This window comes from Zootoca vivipara, chromosome 8, assembly GCF_965207765.1.
Source record: "Zootoca vivipara chromosome 8, rZooViv2.hap1.1, whole genome shotgun sequence".
In the NCBI taxonomy this organism is placed as follows: domain Eukaryota; kingdom Metazoa; phylum Chordata; class Lepidosauria; order Squamata; family Lacertidae; genus Zootoca; species Zootoca vivipara.
Window position 1 is genome coordinate 23,673,867 of NC_142591.1, and position 26,163 is coordinate 23,700,029.

The window sequence follows — 26,163 nt, forward strand, 5'->3', positions numbered from 1 at the left end:
CTGCTTCTCAGAAAGAAGCTAACAACCAATCTCCACAGCTTGCAGCAAGATCCTCCCACCCCTTCTCTGACCTGCTGCAATTAATTCCATAGACCCAGGGCTGCTTGTTTATTAGGACCCCACACAGTGTTTGAGTAACATTACAGCCTATAACTAGCTGCTTGTTTTGTTATAATTCAGGGCCACCCTGCCCTGAGAAACTGAGGAGCGGGGCTTTGTCATTCAGGCTTAACGTGACACAAAAATTACAGTGCCTAAAACTCAGGCACGGCAGCTGCTGTGTGTGCCTGAATGAATAAACAGCACTCGTGTGAGGAGGAATAGAAAGCTTTACTTGGTCCTAAGGAGGATGAGGGAATACACTAAAGCAGGCATGAAAGACACACAGGGTGAGCTTCTATCCAACTGCACAGCAAGGCTCAACGGAAGACTCACAGACAGGCTGCTAGGGCAGGAATGCCCAAATTGTGTGTCAAGGGCCCACCAATGTGCTGTCAGAGTGGACAAAGTGTCCCTTCATAAATTAAGCAATTTTGTTGAAGGCATCCGACTCTCCATGCTCCTCTTAACAGAGGCCCAAGTAGATCTGCCCCCCTTTAATATATCGGTAAGAGCATCATCCTGAAGGACAGATGAATAAGCCTCTGAGATGCCCCAAAGAAGCCCCCACTATGGCTGTTATTGGCATGGGGAAATCTGAGGAACACTGCCCTTGTTCAAAAAGTAAAGTCCCACCTTTGAGTCACTGTCCTGGGAGCCAATTGAGAGGGGGGTGGGAATGGGGAACAGAGTGAATCACACTTTCCATTTTAACTGAGAAAAAAATGTTTGGGAACCCTTGGTCTGGTTCAAACCACAGTAAAGAAACCACGGCTTATACTGGGAATAAAGAAGTGTGCTGGTATACGTTGTTCAAGTCACACAGCCATTTGCCAATCAAGCACAGAGCTGAACCCCATCGAAGTAGCCACTGAGGAGACGTCTCAAAAAATTTCAGAGCTCAATCAGCTTTGCACAATGGAAGAAGATTCCTGCATTGCAGAGGGTTGGACTCATTGACCCTTGGGATCCTGTCCAACTCTACAATTCCATGATTCTATATTTCTGGCTTACCACTGCATGTGAACCAGTGCTCATGGTTTGTTTCTTTCCAAAGAAATCATGGTTTATTCTTGTGGTTTGTTCACAACACAACCCAGTCTCTGGATGACCTCTCAGGGTGTCAAGCACATCCTTCTCAAACAGATCTCCCAGGAAGAACCAGTGCCATGGTAGATTGATGCTCCCAGGGCCCATCTTGGCCAGGCAACCCAGAAAGATATCATCGATAGTATCAAAAACCAAGCTAATAGGGATGCAGTGCCTTTGTCCAGGTCCTGGGGACCAACCAGGGCAACTTCTGTCCCCAAAGCAAGTGAAATTGCTTGTTATCAGAGAGCTGGTTTCTTACTTAATGAATCAGAACTTCAAAAAAAAAAATTAAAAATTAAACACTCCTGTGTCAGTCTCTATTATTATTATTTTTCCCTTTAAAGTTTCACACACAAAAAAAACATTGAGCACACATCCTGATAGGACTGTCAAGCTCTCTCTGCTTATTATCTGTCATTTCAATTAGATCCCACTTCGGTCTGGAGCATCTTCATCACTGGGGAGTACTCCTGCCAGACCAGACAGCAAACATGATGGCAACCAACCAACCATCCATCAGATTTTTATTGAATAATGGTGCCAAATAAAAAAAGCCAATAAACATGACACAAGGAGTTTTGCTAATGACAGTGTCGCAATTCAAGGGAATGTTTTGAATTAGAATTAATGTACTGATTTATTTAAAGATATAGTGTTTTGAAGGAGATGGGGATTTGTTTTGTTTTTTAATTTGGTAGGAAGTCTTTCAAAGTTTGCTTGGGTCCTGCTGAGCAGATCACTCCAGATGCCACTTACTGTGTGCACCTGTTCCCTATTTATGGATCACTGTGATCTAGATTGCATACACTGATTTCTCAAGGGTTGGTGGGAGGAAAATACTAGAGGGGGTCAGCTAGGTGCCATTTCCATCCCTCCCAATGCCGTTCTTTGAAAAGGTTATATTGATATGCGGCGTTTCAGAAAGGTTATTTCAAGCTAATTCCATAAATTTATAGATTACTTCCTAGCTGAAGCAAATGGAAGATAACAGAGTAAAGTCATCTGGAAATCACTGCCAATGCACCACACAAACAAAAAGTACCAGTAACCGTTATCAACCATTTCCTCTGGAAATCTCGAAGGACACATTCATTAAGTTCAAAATCGTAACTGCATAGTTGCAATGCACTAAGGAACAAATCTGTAAGTACTCAGATAATGAGCATTTGTTTAAAACAAGAGTCTACCCAAGTTGTGTTCAACAGGCCAAGACCAGCCCAATACATTTCGGCACCTGAGGCGGAAACCAAAATGGTGCCCCTGAGGCCCCTCCCCGCTTCCCCTTGGGAACAAGGGAAAAAGAAAGATCAACATTGGGAATTGAATGGCACATGCTTCTAATTATTTTAGGATCACTTTTACATAACTCATCTTATTCCTTTTCAGAAAAGTATCTTCAGGTCCACAAGACAATATAGGATCATGATGCAATCCAGGAGAAAGTTTTCTCTGAGGCAGTCCCTAAATTGTGGAACTTCCTCCCCACAGAAGTGCACCTAGCACCTTCGTTATGCAGCTTCCACCAAATACTGAAGGCATACTTCGTTACCTGGCCTTTGACAGTAAATGTATTTTAATGGGCCCTAACTCTTCTGTTTTGTTTAACCTATCCTGTGCTGCTTTTGTTTGGCATTGTTTTACTTGCTTCAATTGCACGATGGTATTGCTACAACCCACCATGGGACCTTATGGGTGGATAAGAAAGAAATGTGCAACTAAGCAAATACATAAACATGCATAAACATGCATAAAGAAGCACTCTTTGTATCAGGGCACTATCAGAGGGAGCTAAGTGGTTAGGGAGAAGGAACTATTTTAAGACCAGACATGATTGTTCCTCAGAAACACTAATACCTACAGTCCTTACGAAGGTATAATTGTTATCATAATATACTTTGCTTTTTAATTTTGAACATATCCAAGATGAAGCTTCTGAACCTTGCTGTGCATTTTGCCACCCCTCCACTGAAATGTATTTGACCCCCAACTGAACCCCCAAATGCAACGACATTTGAGCTTATCGCCACACTACTCACCCTTTGTTTCAAGGACCTGGTGTACTTAACACAATTGGTATATCGAGGCTGCCTGAATTTATGAGCCATGACTACTGTGCTTGGCAAAGAACTAATGTTAACACAGCAGCATTTGCAATGCCAGGGCACTTTGCTGCTTTACAGCAGAATGCAATCTGGAGGGGCAAAAGACTTTTATATAGTACTCAATTTGACAGAGGGTCAGGAAAGCATTAATGGAAAATTAAAAGCACCATAGCTTGAAGGCATTTCAAAACACAGTCCAAATGTCTGAGCATGTAATGAAAACACTGCCTGCCCCACATTACTGGAGTCCTGAAATACAAATGTTTGATTTACTAGGTCTGTTGACTATCTTAAGCTAGCACATTGTGTAAGGGACACAGGGAGGGGTGGAGAAGCCATAATCAATTACCACATTTCATAGATAGGTTTCTGTGGTTCCAGGAAGTATTAGAAGACAACACCATTACATCACAGAGTATCAGCTAATAAGCCTGTGGCCCATCAAAACTTGGACCAATGGAAATTCTTTCCATTTCAAGTAGTATCTCAACATTATAGACTTTCTCCCCAGCACACAGCAGTATAAACACCACACAGCTACATTTAACTGAAAATCAGATTAACATTTTTACTGTCCCATTAAAGAAACCTAGTAGCACTCATTTTCTGCACACCATCATGCAAACTATAAGACTCTGAGGAAGTGGAGATTGTGACTAGAGGCCCTGCATTTAATCTGCCTCCTGTCTTTTGCTGTGAGAATGCAGAAACCAGCAACCTTGTACCTTTTATTAAATGTAAATTTGCACATCTGCAACATTAGCTACCTCCTAATGTATAAGCCCAAGAGAAGTGAAGGTAAAGAATTGCAATGAAGCCACACTATAATCTCCTGGTCAACACAGTGTTCCTTCAGTGCTGTAATGCTAAACTGATGGTTTATATTTCCCTTCCTGAGGATAGAGTGGCTGCCAGATCCCTGGACAAAATGCTTTACTTCAAGGCCCAGATTATTTACTGGCACCTGCTCTCTGCAGGCTTCTATTTCTTTTCAGCCACGTCCCCTGAAATGCTGTTAACAAAAGCTTACTGTTGTGACCAAGTCAGACTACAGTCCAGTAATTGAGAACTGGTCACATTGGTTCTCTAATAATAGTTCAAAGACCAAACTGGGGCGAGGGGCAAGTGGAGAGCTATAAAGCCCTTGGATATAGACTTCTCATTTGGAGAAACTCAAGTGTGTTAAACTAAATGATAGACTATTAAAAGGACTATCATTCTTTTTAATGACAGTCTGTTTAAACATTTGCTGTCCAAGGTAGTACAGTCCCTCGTACACATCACAGTTTCTATGTGGGGAATCCCAACTGTTTGAAAATAACTCAAATTAAACGAAACCATTTCAAATACATCACTGCTTCCCAAAACTTCTCTCCAAAGCAGTGCATTTTGACATGATGTGTGATTTTATATAAGGGAAAATTTCAAACGCTTCTAAAAATTCAGGGAGTGAATATTTGAACTGAAGATGGTGCTGCATTTGCTGTGCAGAATACCTACTGTTACCAATTTCAGATACAAGATGTGTTAGGGCACATTTTAATCCACATAATGAAATTTACTCTTGGATCAACCCACAAGTGTACATGCTTATGACCTTGTAAACTAAGCCAAGAAATTTGCTGTTCTGTTTGCAGAAACTTTGATCATGGCCAACTTGCCTTCTGCCCTTGATTGTTAAATTAATGGAATCAAAATGCACATTATCAGCGCATTCTACTTTTGCAGAAAGTCGTAACAACAATCCACATCATTACATCAAAATTTGGCTCTTTGTTGTCCTGCCTTTAATGCTATTGCTTGGTGCATATGCATCAATACATTCTGTACCCCTTTGCTCCTTTTCAAAAAGTTCCAGATATTGATCAAAGCAGTTCACCAAAAGAATTGCTTAAGTGGGATTATAATTGTAGGAGAATTGATAAAAGGAAAAGGTTCCAGCTAAAGAAAAAGTGCAGCATCTGATGAGCCAATATACAATCAATTTTCAGTACAAATTGAAAACCAGCAGAAATTCTGACTTGTTTGCTCAAAATACACACAGGGTCTTGGAGTGGATAGGTCTATGGTTTTATATGCTTTAGAAATGCTCACTTGATGGAAAGGGGGCTGTGTGTTGTTGTTAAACAGTTACAGTCAACTGGACCAACTACTCAGCTACAAGATCTCAAATAAGCTTTGTAGGGCAAACAGCACAAAGCCTTTCTTCACGCAGTTTTGAAGAAGGGTCTTGTTCGTTTCCCAGTGAAACCATTCATTTGTGAAAGATAGTTCATTTTGAAAGATAGAAAATTTTCTTTTTCTCTTTTAAAAATGCTTTATTGATTTTTTAAAAAAACGAAACAGTCAACAAAAACAATCCAAAATTGATACATGTTACAAAAAAAGATTTAGATTCGTACATAACTAATTCCAACATGACTTCCAATCACCCCATTGTGGTTCCTAAATTACATTTGACTACGCACTTTACTTTATCTCTCCTAAGTTGTTTTCAATTGGCATGTCATTACCAACAGATCTCTTTTCTTAACAAAATTAGAACTTTAAGTAGGTGTTCTAAATAAAGATAAAAATAATTACTGCTATACAACCAGTCTGAACTTTTTATTAAGAAAGCCAAGGTAGTGTATTAAAATCTTACAATCAATCAATAAATCAATCTGCTACCTGCTAACTTTTCTACTTTCTGTCTCCATTTGAGTGAGCATTAGAAACAACTAAGGCTGCTAAGCACACTAAGCTTTGAGTAAGCCCTACTTCCAATTAAATGGGAATATGAGAGCACTGCACAATCCTTTGAAAGCAATGGAATCAGGTAGTAATGTCTAAAAGTTTGATTTCTTTCAATAGGACTTAGCAACAGCTCACTTTTGCTGGAATGAGACCTCTGTGTTTAAATGTCTTATCTTACAAATTTAAATATGGATTATACATTTTCAATGACGTTGTATTCTGTAATTATGCAACCTACTAATTTTCAGATAAATCTCCAAGCTGACCCATAGTAAGTAGAATACACATCTGTTAAATGTTATTGAAATGACCTTTGTTCTGGGCCAGCTAGCCTTGAGTTGGAAGAGAGACTGGATCACTGAGATTTGCCAAAATCATCTACTTCCAGTATGTTCACATCACTTGCTTGTTTCCCTTTCCCAATAAAGGAGCAGGAGAAAACAAATCTGCCTCATCCTCCAGGTGACAGCTCTTTAGATATCTGAAGATGTCTCTTCTCTCAGTCTCCTCTTTAACAGGCTAAACACACACAATTCCCTTAATCGTTTCTCATTAGGCTTGGACCACTACTTCAATTGCCCTAACTTTTCACAGCATGATCACATTTCACAGCTAGGGAAACCCGGGTTAAGAAAGGTTAGTCACACCCATCTTGAATTTCTTCAGCCACCAATCAGCTCAGCACTTCAAGGGATAAAGGAGCTGGGACCTCATCCAAGGTAATAAGAGATCACCAACAGTGTATGATAAACAAACTAGTCTCATATTTCAGATATCTTAGAAAATATGTCCTGTTACTTTCAGTCAACATTATCAAGGTGCCCACACTGTCCTCAGCCAGAAGACCTATGAAGACATGACCTACACTGCTAGGGGAGAACTGGAACTTTTGTATGGCACACACCATAGCAGAATTTCTTGTGTCACATACACAAGGTTATTTCTCTTTAGCATAGATTACTTGCAAACCAAAAAAGGCGACAGCTGTAAGTAACTTAGGAACATAGGAAGCTATGTTTTGGATGTAAGGAATTGCTATCAAACAAAACTGAGCACTTCACCAAAACTATAATTTCCAGTAGTTTTGTGTGTGTGCATGTGTGTGTAGCATAGATATGTCCAAAGAGAAGGGAAAGGCAACAAGGAGAGAGAACATCAAAACAACAAGAGAAAAGTCTTTTATGAATGCACTGGAATAGCACAACAATATTTTAGTCTTCAAAGGCAGGGCTCTGAATGCTCCACTTAGGAAATCCCCAATTGCCATTAAAAAAATGGATTTTAGCTATGAAAACTGCTTGAAAAAGAGCCTTGGGATCTCAGAGCCACAGCTAGCTATTCAGCTTCCTCCTGAGCCCAATGTTCACCCAGGAGGCTGGTGCACCTTGCAGCTGAACCTCTACCTTGGAGCCCAAACTGCATTTGTGTTTCAAAACAGAAACTTCTACTGATTCACCGGTAAATATCTTCTCTGTGCACAGCCCCAACTGTTAGCACCTGAAGTTTAAGAATTATATCACAACCCCCAGCCTCTGAATTAGAAGATTTCCCATGCCAAAGTCTGACATGCCTTTGTCAAAAACATAATGTTTACAGACTAGAAAATTGCAACGAGTGCACAAGAATACAATGAAAATTTGATCAATTGAAATGATAAAAAGGCAGCAATGTTTTAAATTCGCAGTGCAGCAAGTTCAGAGAGACAAATGGCCTCTACATGAAACCTCCCAGCTATCCCTGGATCCCATGTAACAAATACCCAATGTTACCATTTCCATTTCCATTTCCTTTATTTTTATATTTCCATTATCAAAACAGCACTACCAGCAGTTTTTTGAATTAGGCAAACAGTAAGAGTGTTTCCATGGAGCACTGGCACAGGGATGAGATAATAAGGAGGACATTTTACTAATGAACTAGCCCTGTTACTAGTGCTATTATTATTTCCCACCTTTTCTCTAAGGCAGGCACCCCCAAACTTGGCCCTCCAGATGTTTTTCGACTACAATTCCCATCATCCCTGGCCACTGGTCCTGTTAGCTAGGGATGATGGGAGTTGTAGTCCAAAAACATCTGGAGGGCCGAGTTTGGGGATGCCTGCTCTAAGGAGCTTAAGGTGGCATACGCAACTCTCCCCCTCTCCAAAAAGTGGGTTACAGTTTTTCTGTGATTACTTTGAGCAGCTTTAGGTAAAGATAAAGGGACCCTGACCATTGGTCCAGTCGTGACCGACTCTGGGGTTGCTCGCTCATCTTGCATTATTGGCCGAGGGAGCCGGCGTATAGCTTCCAGGTCATGTGGCCAGCATGACAAAGCCGCTTCTGGCAAACCAGAGCAGCACACGGAAACGCTGTTTACCTTCCCGCTTGGAGCAGTACCTATTTATCTACTTGCACTTTGACATGCTTTCGAACTGCTAGCTTTATATATCTATAATTTTCTGGTCTACAGCCCATATGCATGTTCATTTCCAAATGGCCTTGGTGACGGGTTACAGTAGTTAAGTAACTGGCCATTCAAATATACAGGAGTGGAAGATTCACATAGATAAGGCAAAACTGAGTAACAACAATCTGACTCTAGATCTGTGCAGGAACTCACAAGCAGCAAACAAATTCGAAAAACAAAACGCTGACAATTTTATTTAAGGTATTAATATTCCACCTCTTAATCACACTGATTAACAGGCTGCTAAGGATATAAACATCTCAATAAGACAGTTTAGCATGACAGCACTTAAAGCAGACATCAAATGACAACAGGGGGGGGGAACAGTAGCAGTGTTATACCTGCTATCGTATGCACACACACTTCTTGGGAATAAGCCTCATGGAACCCAGTCAGATGTACTTCTGAGTGAACACACATAGGACATCTTCGCGGTTTCAAAAGTTATTCCTTCTGCACCTAGTTTCTTGTAAAGAATACTGCTGGGACTATGAAAAAAACTCTAATACATCTATTGGATTTCTAGATTTGTTCAGATATATATTTTCCTGATAGCTATCATTATTATTTTGACAGGAGGCCTGGGGAGGGAGGTCCCCCAAAACCTTTAGGCACTACAAAGAAGCAGTCAATAATTAAAAACTAATAAATAATAAATAAAACAACAGATTTTGGAGTGGTGGGCGCAGAAAACCTTTGGGTGGGAGGCTATGGTCCATGGACTGAAGTTTAGCCACTCCTGATTTAGAATGAGGATCAGGATTGGTTCATTTAGCTCTGTCAATGGAGCTGCATTCTGAGCTTGTTCTTCCTGCTTTTTGCTATTTCTGACCAGGAGACAAACTTCTTAAATGGGTTAAAAAAATACTATTTTTTATAAAAAACTATTCTTTATTTATTTATTTCGACTGCATCAGACCAGCACGGCTACCTACCTAATACTTAAATGAGTACAGACTGCCTCTTCTGTGCTCTCCCCTAGTGATGGGGGGGGGAATCAATTCAGTTCACATCTAACAGCAAACCTACCTAATTTTCACTTCTCAGAACAATTCAAGAGCTGAAAACACAGCCATCCACAGTTCTCTGGATTTTGTAACGCAGTTCTCCAGCTGAAGAGTATTCATTAAAATGCATTATATTAGGGAAACAGTTTGCAAAAAATGTGTTTATTAGGAGAAAAATCACACTAAAATGTTAATGAATTTTGCTGGTGATTTTTTTAAAAAAAGAAAATTGCAAATTGTTGCAGACATGTGGAGAACTGAATTTAAGGTTGGAAAAATGAGAAACTGAGAGAACTGAAAGTGATGGATCTGTCCCTACCTCAGCACAGCCTGGCTTGTGAGGTACCGTAGATGCAAGCAGGATGAGGTATAGGGATGAAATTAGTTCATGCTTCAAACACTGCTATGCTTTGAAATTTGCATTGCTCTGAATTTTGCGACACAGTTCTCTAACAACAACAAGAACAATGCATACAGAAATGTGCACATTAGTGAAAATAGCATACAAAACTGTATTATATTAAGGAAAATTAAATCCACATCAAAATGTGTACAAATGTTTGGGCAGACTTTTTTTAGAAGGTTGAATCAACAGAGAACCTACACAAGCGACGCTGACAACCCCCCCCCCACACACTTATTAAGCAAAATAGAAACATTGTCACCCCACCCTCCCCCCATCTACTTTCCTTCCCCTCTCCTCACCAATGTCTCAACAAATGAAACTGATTTGTAAAATTGCTAAGAGAGACATTGCACATATCTTTGTAAACCAAGAAAACCCATAATAATAATAATAATAATAATAATAATAATAATAATAATAATAAATTATTTTTAAAAAAGAAGGTTGAATCGAACATTAAGATTCAAAAACTGAGCGAAACCAAATCTGACAGATTAATCCATTGCTACCCAAGCTACAATCTGCTGAGCAGACATCCTGGCAGGAGGGTCTGCCTGCTAGCAGCTATGCCAAATCAAGGAATTATGTTTGGTAAAGTACCTCATCAAGCAAGATTCTTCATTTTTGCCTAAGCCTTTGGAAGAGCATGAGAATAGTCTTCTTGAGAGGGCTTATTCATCGGCTGTGACCCTATCTGGCACCTGCTCACAGTAATTCATGTTCTGGTTTCATCTAAATTAAACTACTGCAACATGCTCTAGACAGGACTGCTTTTGAAGGTGGTTTAGAAGCTTCAAGCGCTGCAGGTTGTGGCAGCCCTGTTGCTCATGGAGGGCAACTGATTGGCACATACAACAACTATTTTCTACTGGCAGCAATGGCTACTATCACAATTCTAGACCCAGTTTAAAGTACCTTTAAAGTCCTTAAATCTGCCTCCCTCAGCATGGTGCGATGCCTATTTTGAGACTACGGCTCCCATCATAATAACACTAGAACTCATGGGTGTCCAATGAAGCTGAATGTCGGAAGATGCAGGAGAGATAAAAGAAAGTGCAGCTTCATTAAACTACGGAGCTCATTCCCACAGGAGGCAGTGATGGCCACCAACCTAGATGGCTTGAAAAAAGGAATTAGACCAATTCATGGAGGAGGGCTATCAAAGCCATGATGGTTCTGCTCTGCCTCCACAGTTGGAGGCAGTGGTGCTTCTGAATTTCTGTGTGCTGGAAGCCGCAGGTGGGGAGGGTGTTCTTGCACTTAAATAATGCTTGCAGGTTTCCCACAAGCATCTGGTTGGCTACTACGGGAACACAATGATGGATTAGATGGATCACTGGTGTGATCCAGCACACTCTTATGCTTTTTGTCCTTGCTGGCTGGGACTGGGGGGGAGTCCTGAAGGGCACCAGGTTGGGGAAGGCTGGTCTAAATAGTTTGAGGCCGGGTTACCTTCAGGACCACCTATACCTACACAAACCTTCCCAAGACCTGAGACTGGACCAACATTGAGATCCACCAGAAGGGTTGGCACATGAGGCCAATGGTGCTGCCGGGTTTGTGGGGGCTTCAGGCAAGATGCTCCCCAGGACACTCTCTGTACCATTCTCCCCCCCCCCCCTTTACACTAGCCTGGTTGTTTGCTCCTCCATCCTCCCATTTATCATCTTAGTGGCAGGAAAGGAATAAAAGGGTCACTTCTTTCACTGTGTGGGAAGTGGGGGAGGAGAGAGAAAGAGAGAGAGAGAAGGGACCTCTCCGTTCCCTTCCTTCCTTGCTTACAGGCTGGTTGATAAAAATGGGTCCCTTTTTTAATTCTCTTCCCCACTCCCCACCAGTGAAAGAAAAAGGGACCCATTCCCCTATCCCCTTCTTACCAAGCAGCAGAGATAGGAATGAAACGTCCCTTTCTCATTCTTTTTCCACATTTCTTTTAGAGGTGGTTGGGTCTACTGGAGCCAGCATGCATGACCACGTCAGATCGGAAAGCAACCTCTTCCATTCCCTTCTCAGACAGCTGCTTCCACCTGCCTATTCTCTCTCTCTCTCTCTCTCTCTCTCTCTCTCTCTCTCTCTCTCTCTCTCTCTCTCTCTCTCTCTCTCTCTCCCTGCTCCCTCTCTTCCCCTTTACCAGGTAAGCAGCATCACAACTTCTCTTTTCAACTCTGTATATAGATCAAGTGGGAGGCTACTAGAAGCAGGGCCCAAACAGCTGCGCCTGCCACCTTCAGTTCTCAGAGTATCTTTGGTGGAACCACTCTGGGGAATCTAGTTTTCTTTCTTTTTTTTCAGGGGTGTGTGTGTTACTGTCTGGAGCCATGCTCCAACCACAACAGCATGCCTTTGTTTTCCTCCTGCTGCTGCAGCAGCAATGCCAAAGCTCTAGAGATTCAGCAGATGGCAGAGATCAATTGTACAAACTGAAAGCAAGCCTGAAAACCTTGACCTTGGCCCCAGATAGCACTGTACCCCTGCGTTTATTCTATTCCATCTATTTTTTTTTATTCTATTCCATCTAAAGGTCTGTGAGGTTTGGTGGTTGTGGGGGAAAGGAGAGAAACGAACAGTTCTTTCCCCAACCTAACACACCCATTCTTCAAAGTGAAGCTGTTTCTGGATAGATAACTCCTACTAGCACTATTAAAACCACTGCTCCCCACACCATCATTGATACTGTGTTCTGTTGCCCCTACCACCCTGATATGTTCATAGCTGCTATGAGTGGGAAAGGTGAAGGTCCAATTCAACAGAGCAGACATAGGTGGGGGGAGGAACTGTGCAATCCTTTAAAGTCAATTATATAAAGCACACATTCATTTAAACACGATTACCCAACACTACCCATGAAATGTCTCTGATTCTCTCCCACCCCCCAGTGGATGCCCCCACAACCCACTAGGTCGCTCCCCAGGCTCATCATCTCCCCATTGTTCATTCCCCCCAGGCTCATCCTCCTCCTGACTCTGCCAGCCTGTGACAGTTGCTCTACTAAACTTACTTGCTTTTCAGGGAGGGCTTCCTGCATCTTCCCCTGCCCCCTGCCCACAAAGACCACGGTGGTAGCAGGGAGACCTATGGCAGCCCCCCCCCCTCCCCATCTTCAAACTCAGTCAGAGTTCTATTCAGCAGACTGCTTATCATAATGTGAAAACCTCTATTTCAATTGTAGCAGAGGCTACTTTGTCATTGTATTTTTCCTTCGCCACATGTTAAAGCAGCCCGACAGCATTTTCAATAGGCACAGTGACTTAATTCTCTACTACAACAAGATTATTTTCAGAGCCCAGCCACCTGCTTATTCTGGCCTATGCTTCCTATTTTTGCAAGATGATTTTTAGCTCGACCATCCATGAAATTACTGAACATGCCGCAACTGTGTGCAGATCTGTGCCACTGCGTATATGCTTTTGTGCTCTAAGGTTAAGGTGGTCATAGAGGTGGACCACAGCATTTTAATGAGGTAGGTGTTAAAAATGACAGGAGCATCTACCTGAAAAATGGAAAATTATTTCCACTTGCATAGATTTATACACTTCACCTTTTCGCTAAGAACTACTGCTGTGCTTAGGTGATCCTGTCAGAAGTTTTAAAAACAAGAAAGGAGAAGGGAGAGAGAACCTTCCTTGTCTTCTAAGAAGAAAATATGACACATTAGCCACTCAGTGATGAGCAAAAAGGCATCTGCCCATGCTTAGATGCACTCTTCACATTTAGTTCTTCCATTGGCTGAGCCTTGACTCAAGGGCTCCCATAGTCAGGGGGTGCTTGCTTGTCAGATTTAAGGCTGATTTGACAGTTCTAACTCCCTGGTGCTCACTAATTTGCCTTGACTCTCCTCGAACAGCGTATCTTTACAAAGGATTCTCAATCCTGTTCTTTCTTAAGAGTTTATGATGGCAGTAAAGATTAAGATTTTCCTTCTGAAAACATTCAAATGTTAAAGTCTCCAATCACATGAATATTGGGCATCAATGTTTGTACAGTATACTGCATGCCATTTGAGTGACAGTAAGCAAAAGCCTAGAAGAGTCTACTCAGAAGAACACTCCATTCAATTCAGTGGCACTGACAGGTAAGTGGATGTAGAGCAAAAATGCATTCACAGCAACAATGCATGTCGGGGTTAAGAGTTACAAATTTAGACTTGATGTTCATCATAAGCGTTCAAAGGAAGTGGAAAGGATCTAAATGCAAAGACGGGGATTCCTGTCAAACAAAAAACCTCTCTGCTGATTTTCTGAATGGCTTTGCCATGTGGTTAAGGGGCTGCCACTGAAGAAACACAGGACTCAAAATATAGATCCCACCAATTAGTCCATGAGATTTCGGTTTCAATTTCTGTTGAGTGGAGATTATAGGTCTTAAACTTATAAAATAGTCAGAGTCACCAAAGTGGTGAAAGAAATTGAAATCCTACAGTGTCAGGTGATTAAATATAAAAGATAATATAATTCCACAATTGCATTTTCTATCAGCACTGTAAATTAACTGCATTATTCTTGTTTGATGGAATCTTTCCCACCCCCATACCTTTCTATTCAACTTGGTAAGCTCAATACATTAAATGCTATAATGCTTTGAGCATGGTGTAATATTGTTTCTGCAAGCTGCCTTGAGGGCTTTGATGGTGGAAAAGCAGTGTATGCATATTTAAACAGACAAGCAAATATCCCATACTTTATTGACATTGGCTTGGTTCCAAAGATGCCCTTCCACTAGCAGAAAGCCTCCTCCACTTACAAGAGTGATTTCTAACCAAGCGAAAGAGTGTTGCATTCTGGTTGTTTTTTTAATGTGTCTGTACTAGAGGAGGGGTAAGGGAGCTCACGAGCCTGGGGCTTGTTCAGGTAATGCTAAACCACAGTTTAGTGTTACAGCCAAATGAAGCAAATCACCCATTTCCTGCAACAACATGTAAAACTGTATTAAGGATGATGGTTTTACATGCAGGGTAAAATAATATTAACAACGGCATGCTAATAATTGCAGAATCCTGCACTCTAATGATACTGAGGCTTTCTTTTTCAACTCAGGGCCTCCTGGAGATAAGGATAAAGAAACAGTACTAAATTATTACCAGCAACTCCTTATAATGAACCAATGCATCAACACACAGCTTTCACTTTAATTGAGGTCTCACTGATCTCAGCCATTTAAAAACAAAACAACATTAGCAAATTCATGGGAAATGTCTCTATCAACGTATATTAGTTTCTGAGAAGTCAAAGAAAGCTTCCATTATTAGATACAGGGTACCATAGATAATTGAATGCTGCAAACAATTAATTATGTGAGTTTCCAGAGGCACCTGACCAGCCATAAGTGGAGACACACTGTTGGCCTGGGTGGACCTTTGGAGTGATCCAGCAGAGTTCTGCTGATGTTCTTATAGAGGGGTACAGATTTCAGTAAGAAAGCACTGCATTACTAAAGCTTCTGTTTTGATACTGTGGTTATGCATTCTGTCTAGTTTCCCCAACAACACGACACAAGGAAATGCATGCTGAATTAGCATTTCATTTCTCTTTTTTTCTGCATAATGTTGAAACACAGTCCGCAACAAATTTTGGCATACGGAAGAAGATACGTTTCTTAAGGTAGGCAGGATGTATTACAAAAGCAATACTTACTTAATACGTACAATGAAAGGATTATTCCAGCCAGGCAAAACCCTTCGAAAAACCTGAGTGTGCTGAACATCGTCACATTCACGGAGAGGGCCACAGTCAGTCCAAATATCAAAATGAATAGAACAGAGAAGAGCAGCACTGGCCGACGACCAACCCTACAGAAATGAAAAGAGGAACAAAGCCAAATGTATTTCGAATTCCATACTCTATTTTTCAAATGAGAGTTCTGCACTGGATGCAACATTCCCCATCCCCCTACAACTTTGATTCTTAAATTTCTCTATGAAGATATTGCTTAAGGAGCAATATCACACAGTAGGTCTGTAAGCAATATGTGTTGCATTTTGAAATAATATACCTTTGTTTTTAGAACAGCAGGCTCCACTCAGGTGTTCTTAGGAAGGGGGAATGCTACAACTAGGGTGCCCATCACCAAATGCTACCTACCCCTCTTACATGGCCCAATACCGTTCATGTTTCTTCATGGGTTAAAGGGTGAATAGGAAGGAGACATGAAGTTCAATGTAGAATGGGCACCCAGAGAAGGGTCTCCAATAACAACAGCCTGTGACAATCTACGGGTATCAGTGTTTCCCAAACTTGGGTCTCCAGCTGTTTTTGGACTACAATTCCCATCATCCCCGACCACAGCTCTTGGTGGCTAGGAATGATGAGAGTTGTAGTCCAAAAACAGCTGGAGACCCAAGTTTGGCAAACACAGATCTAGATGTTGTTGGACTACATTTCCCACCAAACATGATCATTGACTATACAATGTACTGGCTGCACCGATGGGAGTTACAGTCCAACAACACACAGAGCCTCAGGTCCCCCACTCCTGTCATGCGGCATCAGGGTCTGCTTTCCAGTGGGAGGTGGGGACAAAAACCCACTCGGTGTGTGTGTCTGAAAGCTTTCCAGAGTTCTTTTTTATTTGAATCCTGACTTGTAGACTCAGCAGTTTCATCATTATTCGGTTTTGAAGGGTGGTTTGAGGGCGAGGATAAAAGCAAACCCTTTTTCATTCACAAACATTTTGGTGTCCTTATTATCTAGCAAAATGCACAGCACCTACTTAAAACTGAATTTCTCGAAATCGCTACTGCTTTGCATTGGTACCTTTCGAATTTCCAAAGATATACACTGGAGCCGTTCTTTTCAAGACATCTCGGACTAAAGATCTCTCACAACATACACAATTGTTCTAGTGCCATTCACTTCTTGTGCAGCAGTTCTCAGCTCACAAAGCAAATAGATGCAGCTAAAACGAAACACCCCTTGCAATCAAAAACCCTACGCAAAAGCATGTTTTATTCCTTAAGGAGCCTGCTGTGCATAGCTGCCAAGTTTTCCCTTTTCTCGCGAGGAAGCCTATTCAGCATAAGGGAAAATCCCTTTAAAAAAGGGATAACTTGGCAGCTATGCTGCTGTGTGGGTGACTATTTCCAACCAGCAAAGCAGAAGCAGGTGGAGATGCTATCTATGACTGCTGTGCCATAGATTGAAGCCATTATCCAGATGAGATCAAAGTCCTAACAGCTAATCTAGCCTCAAGTAGCGAACATGTTTAATAAAGCATAGTCTTGGTTTCTGCTGGTTGCCAAGCAACAGGAAGATGGTCTAGCAGGGGTCTAACAAGGGATTTCTTAGTTACAGGTAGGTTGGTCTGACACAGTCAAAACAAAATTAAAAAATCCTTCCAGTAGCACTTTAGAGACCAACTAAGTTTGTCATAGGTATGAGCTTTCGTGTGCATGCACGATTCTTCAGATACACTGAAACAGGGATTTCTTCGTTTGGTCTATTTACATGTATGTAAGACCATTTGGAGGGACCCAGGTGGCGCTGTGGTTAAACCACTGAGCCTAGGGCTTGCTGATCAGAAGGTCGGCGGTTCGAATCCCTGTGATGGGGTGAGCTCCCGTTGCTTGGTCCCAGCTCCTGCCAACCTAGCAGTTCGAAAGCACATCAAAATGCAAGTAGATAAATAGGAACCGCTACAGCGGGAAGGTAAACGGCGTTTCCATGTGCTGCTCTGGTTTGCCAGAAGCGGCTTTGTCATGCTGGCCACATGACCTGGAAGCTATACGCCAGCTCCCTCGGCCAATAATGCGAGATGAGCGCGCAACCCCAGAGTCGGTCACGACTGGACCTAATGGTCAGGGGTCCCTTTACCTTTACCTTTAAGACCATTTGGAGAAATATTTTCCACAATAGCTTTTTTATTATTATTATTTGTTTGTTTGAAGACCAAGAGAGGTATTTTTCTGACTGCAGCATAGATCCAGTGTTTTGCATCTCCTCCCACCCACTGCCTCACTCTTTTTGTTCTCCATGGAACTAGACCTGCTAGGAAGATTCTCAGCTGTATCAACAAGTTGCAAGAAAACCTATGTGCTCACTGCCAATATGCAACGTATTTTGGAAAGCTTTTTCATTTAAATAAAGTTCAGGCCACTCAGTAGTGCCAGTGGTTGTTAGCCTTTCATTTTACTGATTATGAAACATGCCTGCCTGCATCTTCAGTTTCCATGTGCATCACTTGCAGAATCAGGTACTGGAGCACATATTTGATGTGCGCTGGTATGCACATCGGAGAGTGGGAATTCTATATGCTACAGATATAAGAACACACATCTCCATCTGCATACTTGCATAACTGGTCATGTAAAAATACTTCATTTTCAAGCACACCTAAATTTGGATTGGGATGCAAGAAGGAAGAGCTCCTTTTGCAAAACACAAGAATTCCCCCCCCCCAAAATGCAATTTTTATTAGTATTGGAAACAGCTATTTTTTTTCCCTGCAATTCAGATTTGTATATAATTTGTACGTCAGCGTTCTCTTCTCTTACTGGTGGTGGACCACATGATTGGACAGGAATAAATTTATGTGTCTCTGAAGGAATTGCATCTTTGTACTGGGGAAATACTGCGTATCATTTCAGGTTAAGTCGCACTTTTGTTTTCCTTGCTCTCTCCATCTTCTTCCCTTTTTTAAAAAATGTTGTTACATAGTGACCCCAAGCTGGTCCAGCCACCTCTGCAAGGCTATCACAGTTTAATAAAATTGGGCTGCTAGCCAGCTTTAGTGCAAGTACATCAGATTAAGCCACCTGTGCTATCTCAAGCACCTTCTTTAAAAATTTAAAATGACTTCATTTTCCACAACAACAATATCAATCAACGGCAAGTCAGCTGTAGAATACACTGCGCTTGTGACACATGCTTTGAAGTGGAATGCTAAGGAAGAGGTAATAGCATTCAAGGGGGAGAAAAGCAGTTTCATAATGCTTTAGAGAGACATATTTATTGTTTTTAATCTCCGTGTGAATTTGCACTTACCAGTCAGCTATACATCCTGTTATTAGGTAGCCAAAGATTAATCCTACAAGCAAAGAGAATTTTGCGATGTGGACTTTCCAGGCAGAATCACAAACAAGATCCCACTAGAAAAGAAGAAAACAAGATGCATTTAAAATGTGCACTCATACACCTGAATAGAATTACTTATAGCATGGGTAGCTGGTGAGCTACCCACCAGAGGAGGGCAAAACACTCATCATCCCTGATGGCTGGATATGATGAAGATTGGAGCCCCACAGCATCTGTAGAGCAAGCTTTTAAAGCACCTTTCCAGAGAATTTTTCATACGTAGGTGTGAATACCAGATTGTACACCAGGGCTTGCTCACCTGTAATCATCCATTCAGAGAAGCTGGGTTTACTTTAAGCCTTTAGAGTTCTGGGAAGTTTGCATGCACTCACTATCATAAGCTGTTCCAATAAAACACCTTCTGCAGTAATAGGTATCAGTGACTACTATTAATCTAGCAGTTAACAAAATGAATTCTGCCCTAACATTTTAGCTATGGCTGTCAACTAATTCATGATTTTTAAACCCAATTTAATTCCCCCCCATCTCAAACAGGGTGGATTTGATTTAAATCAAATCGATTTAAATCATGATTTAAATCACTAATCAGTAAGACTTGATTTAAATCTTTTTACAGAAAGACACATTCTTGCTGGTATAATCTTAATATTTACAACCAGATGAAGGTTTCATTTTTGGAATAATAAATTTTCAGAGTAGTTTTTACAATTATATCAAAAATTACTGATTTGGTTATACTATTAGAAATACATAGACAGATAATTATGAAATTATTGTGAGGTTTAGTAAGTTAACTGTTTATATTTGGACAACTTTTCTGATATACTGTATTGGAAGGAGAAAAAAAATAATTTCCTTAATAACAACTTAAACAATTTATTAACTAAAACATTAACATTATAGCATATGTATCCATGCTTGGTAACTGATGTGCTTAAACAATAAAAAACACACACAAAATAAACACCTTAGACCGAGTTTAACACACGTGAAAAACTTTAAACTAACCCTTATTTCCTGATGAATAGCCTTTGAACTATAATGTAACTTAAATAGAAAACTATCTTTAGAGAGCTTTTTCCCCAGAAAGCATCTTATTTTTAAAATCCGATTAAAAAACAACAACACCCCAATTTAAATAAATAAATAAATAAAAATCATTGGTTTTTATCCACCCTGCTCTTAAGCAAGCTATGTTTTATCAATAGAAGAGACCTGGTGGTTTAGGTCAAAGGCTAACTACCGTAATTATAGTTGTTCTTGTTGTTGCTGTTGTCATTGTCATCATTATTTAAATAAATTGTAGCCTGCGGGGGGCGTGGTGCCCAGCATGAGCAGGGGGGGGCAGCCACGATGGCCCCCCACCAGGATTGCACTGCTGGGGGTGGTGCGCTCCCCACACACTCCTCTTCCTCCGCCAGTGCTGAAGACAAACCACCATGAAAAACTACAGTGCTGTCTGAGGGGCCATCGCTTTACATGCAGATTCAATCCACGACACCTCCAGTTCAAAGGTTCTCAGGTAGTTGGGCTGGGGAAGACCTGTCATTGAAACTCAGGAGGACTGCTCCAGGTTGGAATAGCAGGAGACATATTGGAATACAGACGGACTCATAGCCTGAATCAGTATAAAGGCAGCTTCTTAAGTTCTTATATAAATAACTTCTTCTTCTTTTTTGGATCCTGCTAAAAAGCATAATCACTAGAGCACCACACTTTCTGAGAAAGGTTTTGGACAGATGAAGCAGGATAGGAAAACACGGCTGATATTCAGCCTCATCATCCAAACCTGCTCAACAAGCTATTTTAAGGGGTTCCCCCCCCTCAAGAGTGGGAATGAATGGGATACGGCACCAGGGTGTCTGTTCCTCTGCTGCCTTCACACAGCTGAGATAACATTTCCCAGGCCTAAATGTTAGCTGGAAGGCATGTGGAACACATAGTTGCTGCATCACAAGGCACAGTGGCCAAACCACATTAACAGGATTCCTCTGGGTTTCTCCACAAAAGCTCTTCTCATGACAGAAGAGCAGCCTGACCACAGTTTTCTGCATGAGGAGGTCTGCAAATGACAAGAGATTCCGAAGTCCGTGCATACAGTCAAGCTACATGAAAAAGATGGGGGAACCTGAAGTGGCCTCCGCAAATATAGTTTTCAGAACCTGAGCTGGAAGATCAATGGAGGACTACGTATACAACCTCAGAGGTAGTCGGCGAAGATCTGAGTTGCTAGGTAGCTACTTATGAAAAAAGCTTCAGCATAATTCATGCATGATTATATGAGGCATATTTAGCATGATTCACATAGGAAATCTCTGAACAAGGCATTACATAGAAAGAAGACATCAGGTGCCTGTAGCAGCTATAGTATTCCGGCTACTGCTGCAGTATTATGTAGCTAAGGACATTTCCAAGCAAGGGGGCTATACTTTGCTTTTTTCTGAGAGAGCATTACAGTACTTCTGACATTTGGTACTTTCCTAGCTCATACTTGCCTCAGTAATGAACTGGAGGAGAGGCAATAAACCGAAGCTCAATCTAAAAAAGACCTGAGACATTGTGAGTGGGTGGTTCCCTAGACCGGATGGGTGGGTGGTTGCCTGCTCTTGATGGCATTACACTCCCTCTGAAAGAGTGGGTGCACAGCTTGGGGGGTACTTGTGGCCTCAGTGGTGTAGAGTGCCTTCCATCAGCTTCCCAGCTGTGCCCCTATCTAGACAGGGATGGCTCAACTTCTGCCACCTACGTTCTGGTAATCTCCAAGTTACATTGCTGCAATGTGTTACCGTATACATGGGGCTGCCTCTGAAAAAGGTTCAGAAACTCCAGCAGTTGTAGAGGGAAAGTAGGTGGCAGAAAGAGAGGAAGGAATAAAATGGGGTGCCTAACCCAGTTCTGGCTCCTGCCACACCCACCACTAAGCATGCACCCTCTGACAGATTACAGTGCCCCCACCAAGCAAATGTTACCCTCCAAAGAGAAAAAGCTTCTCATGCCTGCTTTAGCTCATCAGAGTGTTGGCTGCCACTCAGCAAAAAGTAGGTTGCAACAGATCACTTCCTACATTGGTTGCTCCTGCCACCATTAATGCCCTTTCTGGAACTGGCAGCAGCTGCCTCCAGGTAAATGGCTTTCCCCAAAGTGGCTATTAAAAAATGTCTGAACTGAATGCTAGCAAAGCAGCCAGGGGAGACCGTGCAGACATAGCATCTAGCGCCTCCTAGTTCTGTACACAATTTAACACAAACCAAATTTCCAAACTCGCCAGCCTGTACCCTGAAAGGGAACCCCTTAACGAAGCCTTGCATGTGTCATGGGACCTGTTAGCTTCCGCCCTTAACAGAGGGCGCAATACCACATTCATTCCCTCAAAAACAGCCAGGTGCCATTCCCATCACGACATAGCACAGTTGCTCGTTTCCCTCTAGGCTACTCACTGAATAATATTTTTGAAATGCAAAGCTATGCAGCAGAGCTTTCCTTCTTTGTGTGGTTTAAAAAAATATTAAAGGAAACAGATTCATGGCCACATGCTGTCCTACATTCAATATTTTCCAATCATGTACCACTACATACATAGCACAGGACAAAAGCTTAGTTTTAATGAGAAATGTTTTCACTCTCTGCTGTTGCTTCTTTGTTGTGTCTGTGGGTTCTGCCTCTGAATGAAGCTTAATTGCATTTCCCCGCTGGGAAGTCCATCTGAAGCAGAACTTGCTAGTCTGGGGATTACTAGGCACATTGGTCCAAATCTCTCAGGTTCCATTTTGAAATTCCATCTTTGAGTTTGTAAGCAGCTCATTCCTAAGGTCCTACTGCTATATTTTTTCTCATCCACCCTATGTGGCTGTACTTATTCAGAAGCTCCCTCTGTTCCAATCATAACCCCTCCAAACTCATGGAGCTGAGTAGGCTATTCTGAAAGCATTCCTATCTCACCTTTGAAGCTTGAAGGCTTCTCAAAATGTCCTGCCAACAACACCCACATAGACCTGCAATCAGTCAGCCCAGGGAGAACATGATCTGAGCTATGATGCAACCATAAACAAGGCTTTCTTTTATCTACGCTAGCCTTTGCCAGCCTGGTGATCTCTGGCTGCCTTGGACTGTGCAAGACCTATTGCACCCATAGCAAGACTGCCTTGTGCAAAGTTGGGTTTAAGTTTAATGTTAGTTCCTGGAATATCAGAACACACTTACTAGTAGCAGTAAACTCCACTGAACATAATGGGACATATTTCCAAGTAAAGGTGCACAAGATTTGACTGTAAATCTAATTAAGTTAAAATAGAGCTATCACAGAACAATGTAAAAAGGCATTTTTATATTGCCTGGGGGGAGAAAGCTGTACAAAAGCAGGGATTTTGTTATGGTAACAGAATTTAATTTTCCCCCATCACCTTTTAAGAAAACCCTCCCAGATATTTTAAAATAATATTTATTTGTTTGACATTGTTACTAGTGGATTAAAAAAAAGGCACAGCAGAAATTCAAGTCATTTGCCATCTCAGTTTACTTGTTTATTTGCCACAGCAGAAAAATGTGCAGACTAATTTAATGGGATAACCTGCCCCTTTGGCATTCTGTCAGCCCTAATAATATTACTTCTTGTTACAGTTCATAACATTGTAACCGATGGAATTCCCCCCTGGCCACAAAGTTTCAGCAATTTAAATGCCACACAGCCCATCTACAGCAGATTTTAAGTCTCTCTCCTGTGGACACAGGGGTGGGGTGGGAGATACACAACACAGCCTTGGCCCCACCACTTGCTTACTCCAGTAGTAGGCTAAGTCACACATTTCCCAGCTCCAATGCTGGCTTTGCTCCTTGCATTTGACAATATGAGGAAGCGTATGCTGAATAAATTCCAGAAACATGGTTAACCCCAGCCTTTTCACCAGAGGCAAAAGGGCTGACGCTGATCTGGCCTCACCGTAGCTGACTAGTCCGTTCTGGCAGTAGCGGCACACCTCCAGGTTGGTGTCAGGCATCCTAAGTATGTCAACCACCCTAATATGATCAAGGGTGGCAACATTCTAAGCAACATGGTGCCACCTTAAAGCAAGGAAGCTCAGGCTGGCAGGCTCTCCTTGTGTTTCGAGAAAATCTCTAACTGGGACATAGGACAAAAAGACATATGGTTACAATCCAAGAATATTGTGCCCCTGAGCAGCTCTGGAGTCTTCAATGAGATGAGGTGAAGCAATTTGCCCCAGGCAGCAGATCCAACTGCCTCCTCACCCCACAGCTATCCGCACTGTGGTTTTGCCCGCACCACTGGCTTTGCTGTCACACAGCCCTTGCCCTTCCCACTCATGCTGTACCCTTGCTGCTGCATGATGGCAGCAGTGTGAGTGCAATTGCAGACAATAGTGCAGTCGGGGGGGCATGGCAGTGTGGGTGCAGGAGGGGGCCCCCAGATTTATAAGTGGGAGGCAGCAAAACGTTCTGGGCCACCCCTGATGGAGCCCAGCTTTGGAGCACCAGAACTGAGCTGGCCTTACAGCCCTTCCACATCAAAATCCATTCACGATAATCCCAAATCATCCAGACAAGTAAAGAGGCATTAGAGTTCAAAGACACATCCCAGCCAGGCAAAAACCACTCAGAAGTGTGATGTAAAAGGTCAACGAGGGTTGTGGCCTGCAGAGAGTGGTTCTGTCCTAAGGAGAGTCCTGAGGCCCAGATAGAGAGGATAAAGTTTCCCTACACTGCCTTAACAGCTTAAAGATCTGTGTTCAGTGATCCTCAGCATGTACTCTTGCTCAAGAACACAATAAGTGCCCTACTAGATCAGATCAAGGTGCACCTCGTCCAACATATCCTTCTTTGAGAGGAAAGGTGGAATGCAATGTAATGTAACTAATAAAGGGAGTGGGTGGTGCTGTAGTCTAAGCCACTGAGCCTATTGGGCTTGCTCATCAGAAGGTCAGTGGTTTGAATCTGTGCGATGGGGTGAGCTCCCATTGGTCTGTCCTAGCTCCTGCCAACCTAGCATGCCAGTACAAGTAGATAAACTGGTACCACAGTGGGTAAATGGCATTTCCACGCTCTCTGGTTTCCATCACAGTGTCCCATTGCAGTGGAAGCAGTTTAGTCATGCTGGCCACATGACCCAGAAAGCTGTCTGTGGACAAATGCCGGCTCCCTCGGCCTGAAACGAGATGAGCACCGCAACCCCATAGTCGCCTTTGACTGGACTTAACCATCCAGGGGTCCTTTATGTATGTATTAGTTACCTAATGTAACTAATAAATGAACAGCCTTTATAAGAATCCTAGCAATCAGCAAGTCATTGGCTGCCTACTAGAAATGATCCTGTGATCCACCATTGGATGGCAGGCAGCCTCTCCCCCATAGGAACAAGTTTTTATCAGAGTTTTCTCCCAGTCCTTCTCTTAGTTCCCAACTGCATATAGCAAGGCTCACTGCAGATATATTTTGGAAATCAGAAAACTAATAAGTTTAATTAACCATGCAGTTTCACGCAGGGGGGGGGGGGGAGGAAGGAACAATTTTGTGTGCAGCAGAGAACAATTGTGCCAAGGACGGAACACATAATTGAGTGAAGCAAGCAAACAAAAGAGAGAGAAAAGTCCTTCCAGTCATTTTTTTAAAAATGTCTCCATTCTCTTCCTGGCATGCCTCCAGCTCCAGTAACACAATACCCTATCCCTACACAATGGAGTGGGGGGAAGCTTTATGTTGAAGTGGCAGATAAAACACCACTGGCTGCTTTTTAAAGAAACAACAAAACAAAACTGTGAATACAGGTATGGCAGATGCAGAGCATTCAAATAACTGGGTTTTTTAAAATATACATTAAAAAAACAACAACCAGAAGCAGAGCCTTCAAATAACCAGATTAATTTTTTTTTAAAGAAAAAAGTAAAACCAACCCAAAATGGCATGGGTAGAACTACTGTCCCTGGGCAGGGTACAGTGAACATGCTGGGGCTTGCTTTGAGTACTATCCAAGTTCTCCTGTGCAGAATCGTGCTCAACCTTTAAACGAAAAGGGGGAAAACCCAAACCCAAGTTGAAAAAACAGCAGTGGGACTGAGGATCTTCTTTTTTTCTATGGAAGTGATTTCATAGGCACTATTCCACTTGACCTGCAACATTTATACAGCCCACAGAACTCAGGCTAGGTGTGCAATCTGGGCCATGTTCCCTGTACTTGCTGGGACCTGGCTTGGCTGACCTCTAATAAATGTAAACCATATCTACCCAGTACTGAGCAG

The 26,163-nt window shown here is 42.1% G+C and overlaps 1 protein-coding gene across 2 annotated transcripts in view; it reads right to left on the minus strand.

Annotated features, from left to right (window-relative positions):
- SLC22A23 (solute carrier family 22 member 23) overlaps positions 1-26,163 on the minus strand; it is an 88,870-nt gene that overhangs the window by 47,821 nt on the left and 14,886 nt on the right. For both annotated transcript variants that reach the window (XM_035126384.3, XM_035126383.3), the window contains exons 2-3: positions 18,866-18,969; positions 15,521-15,675 (exon numbers count right to left, since the gene is read on the minus strand). In XM_035126384.3, coding sequence (XP_034982275.1) covers positions 15,521-15,675; positions 18,866-18,969 — 259 coding nt within the window. The remainder of the gene's footprint in view (positions 1-15,520; positions 15,676-18,865; positions 18,970-26,163) is intronic.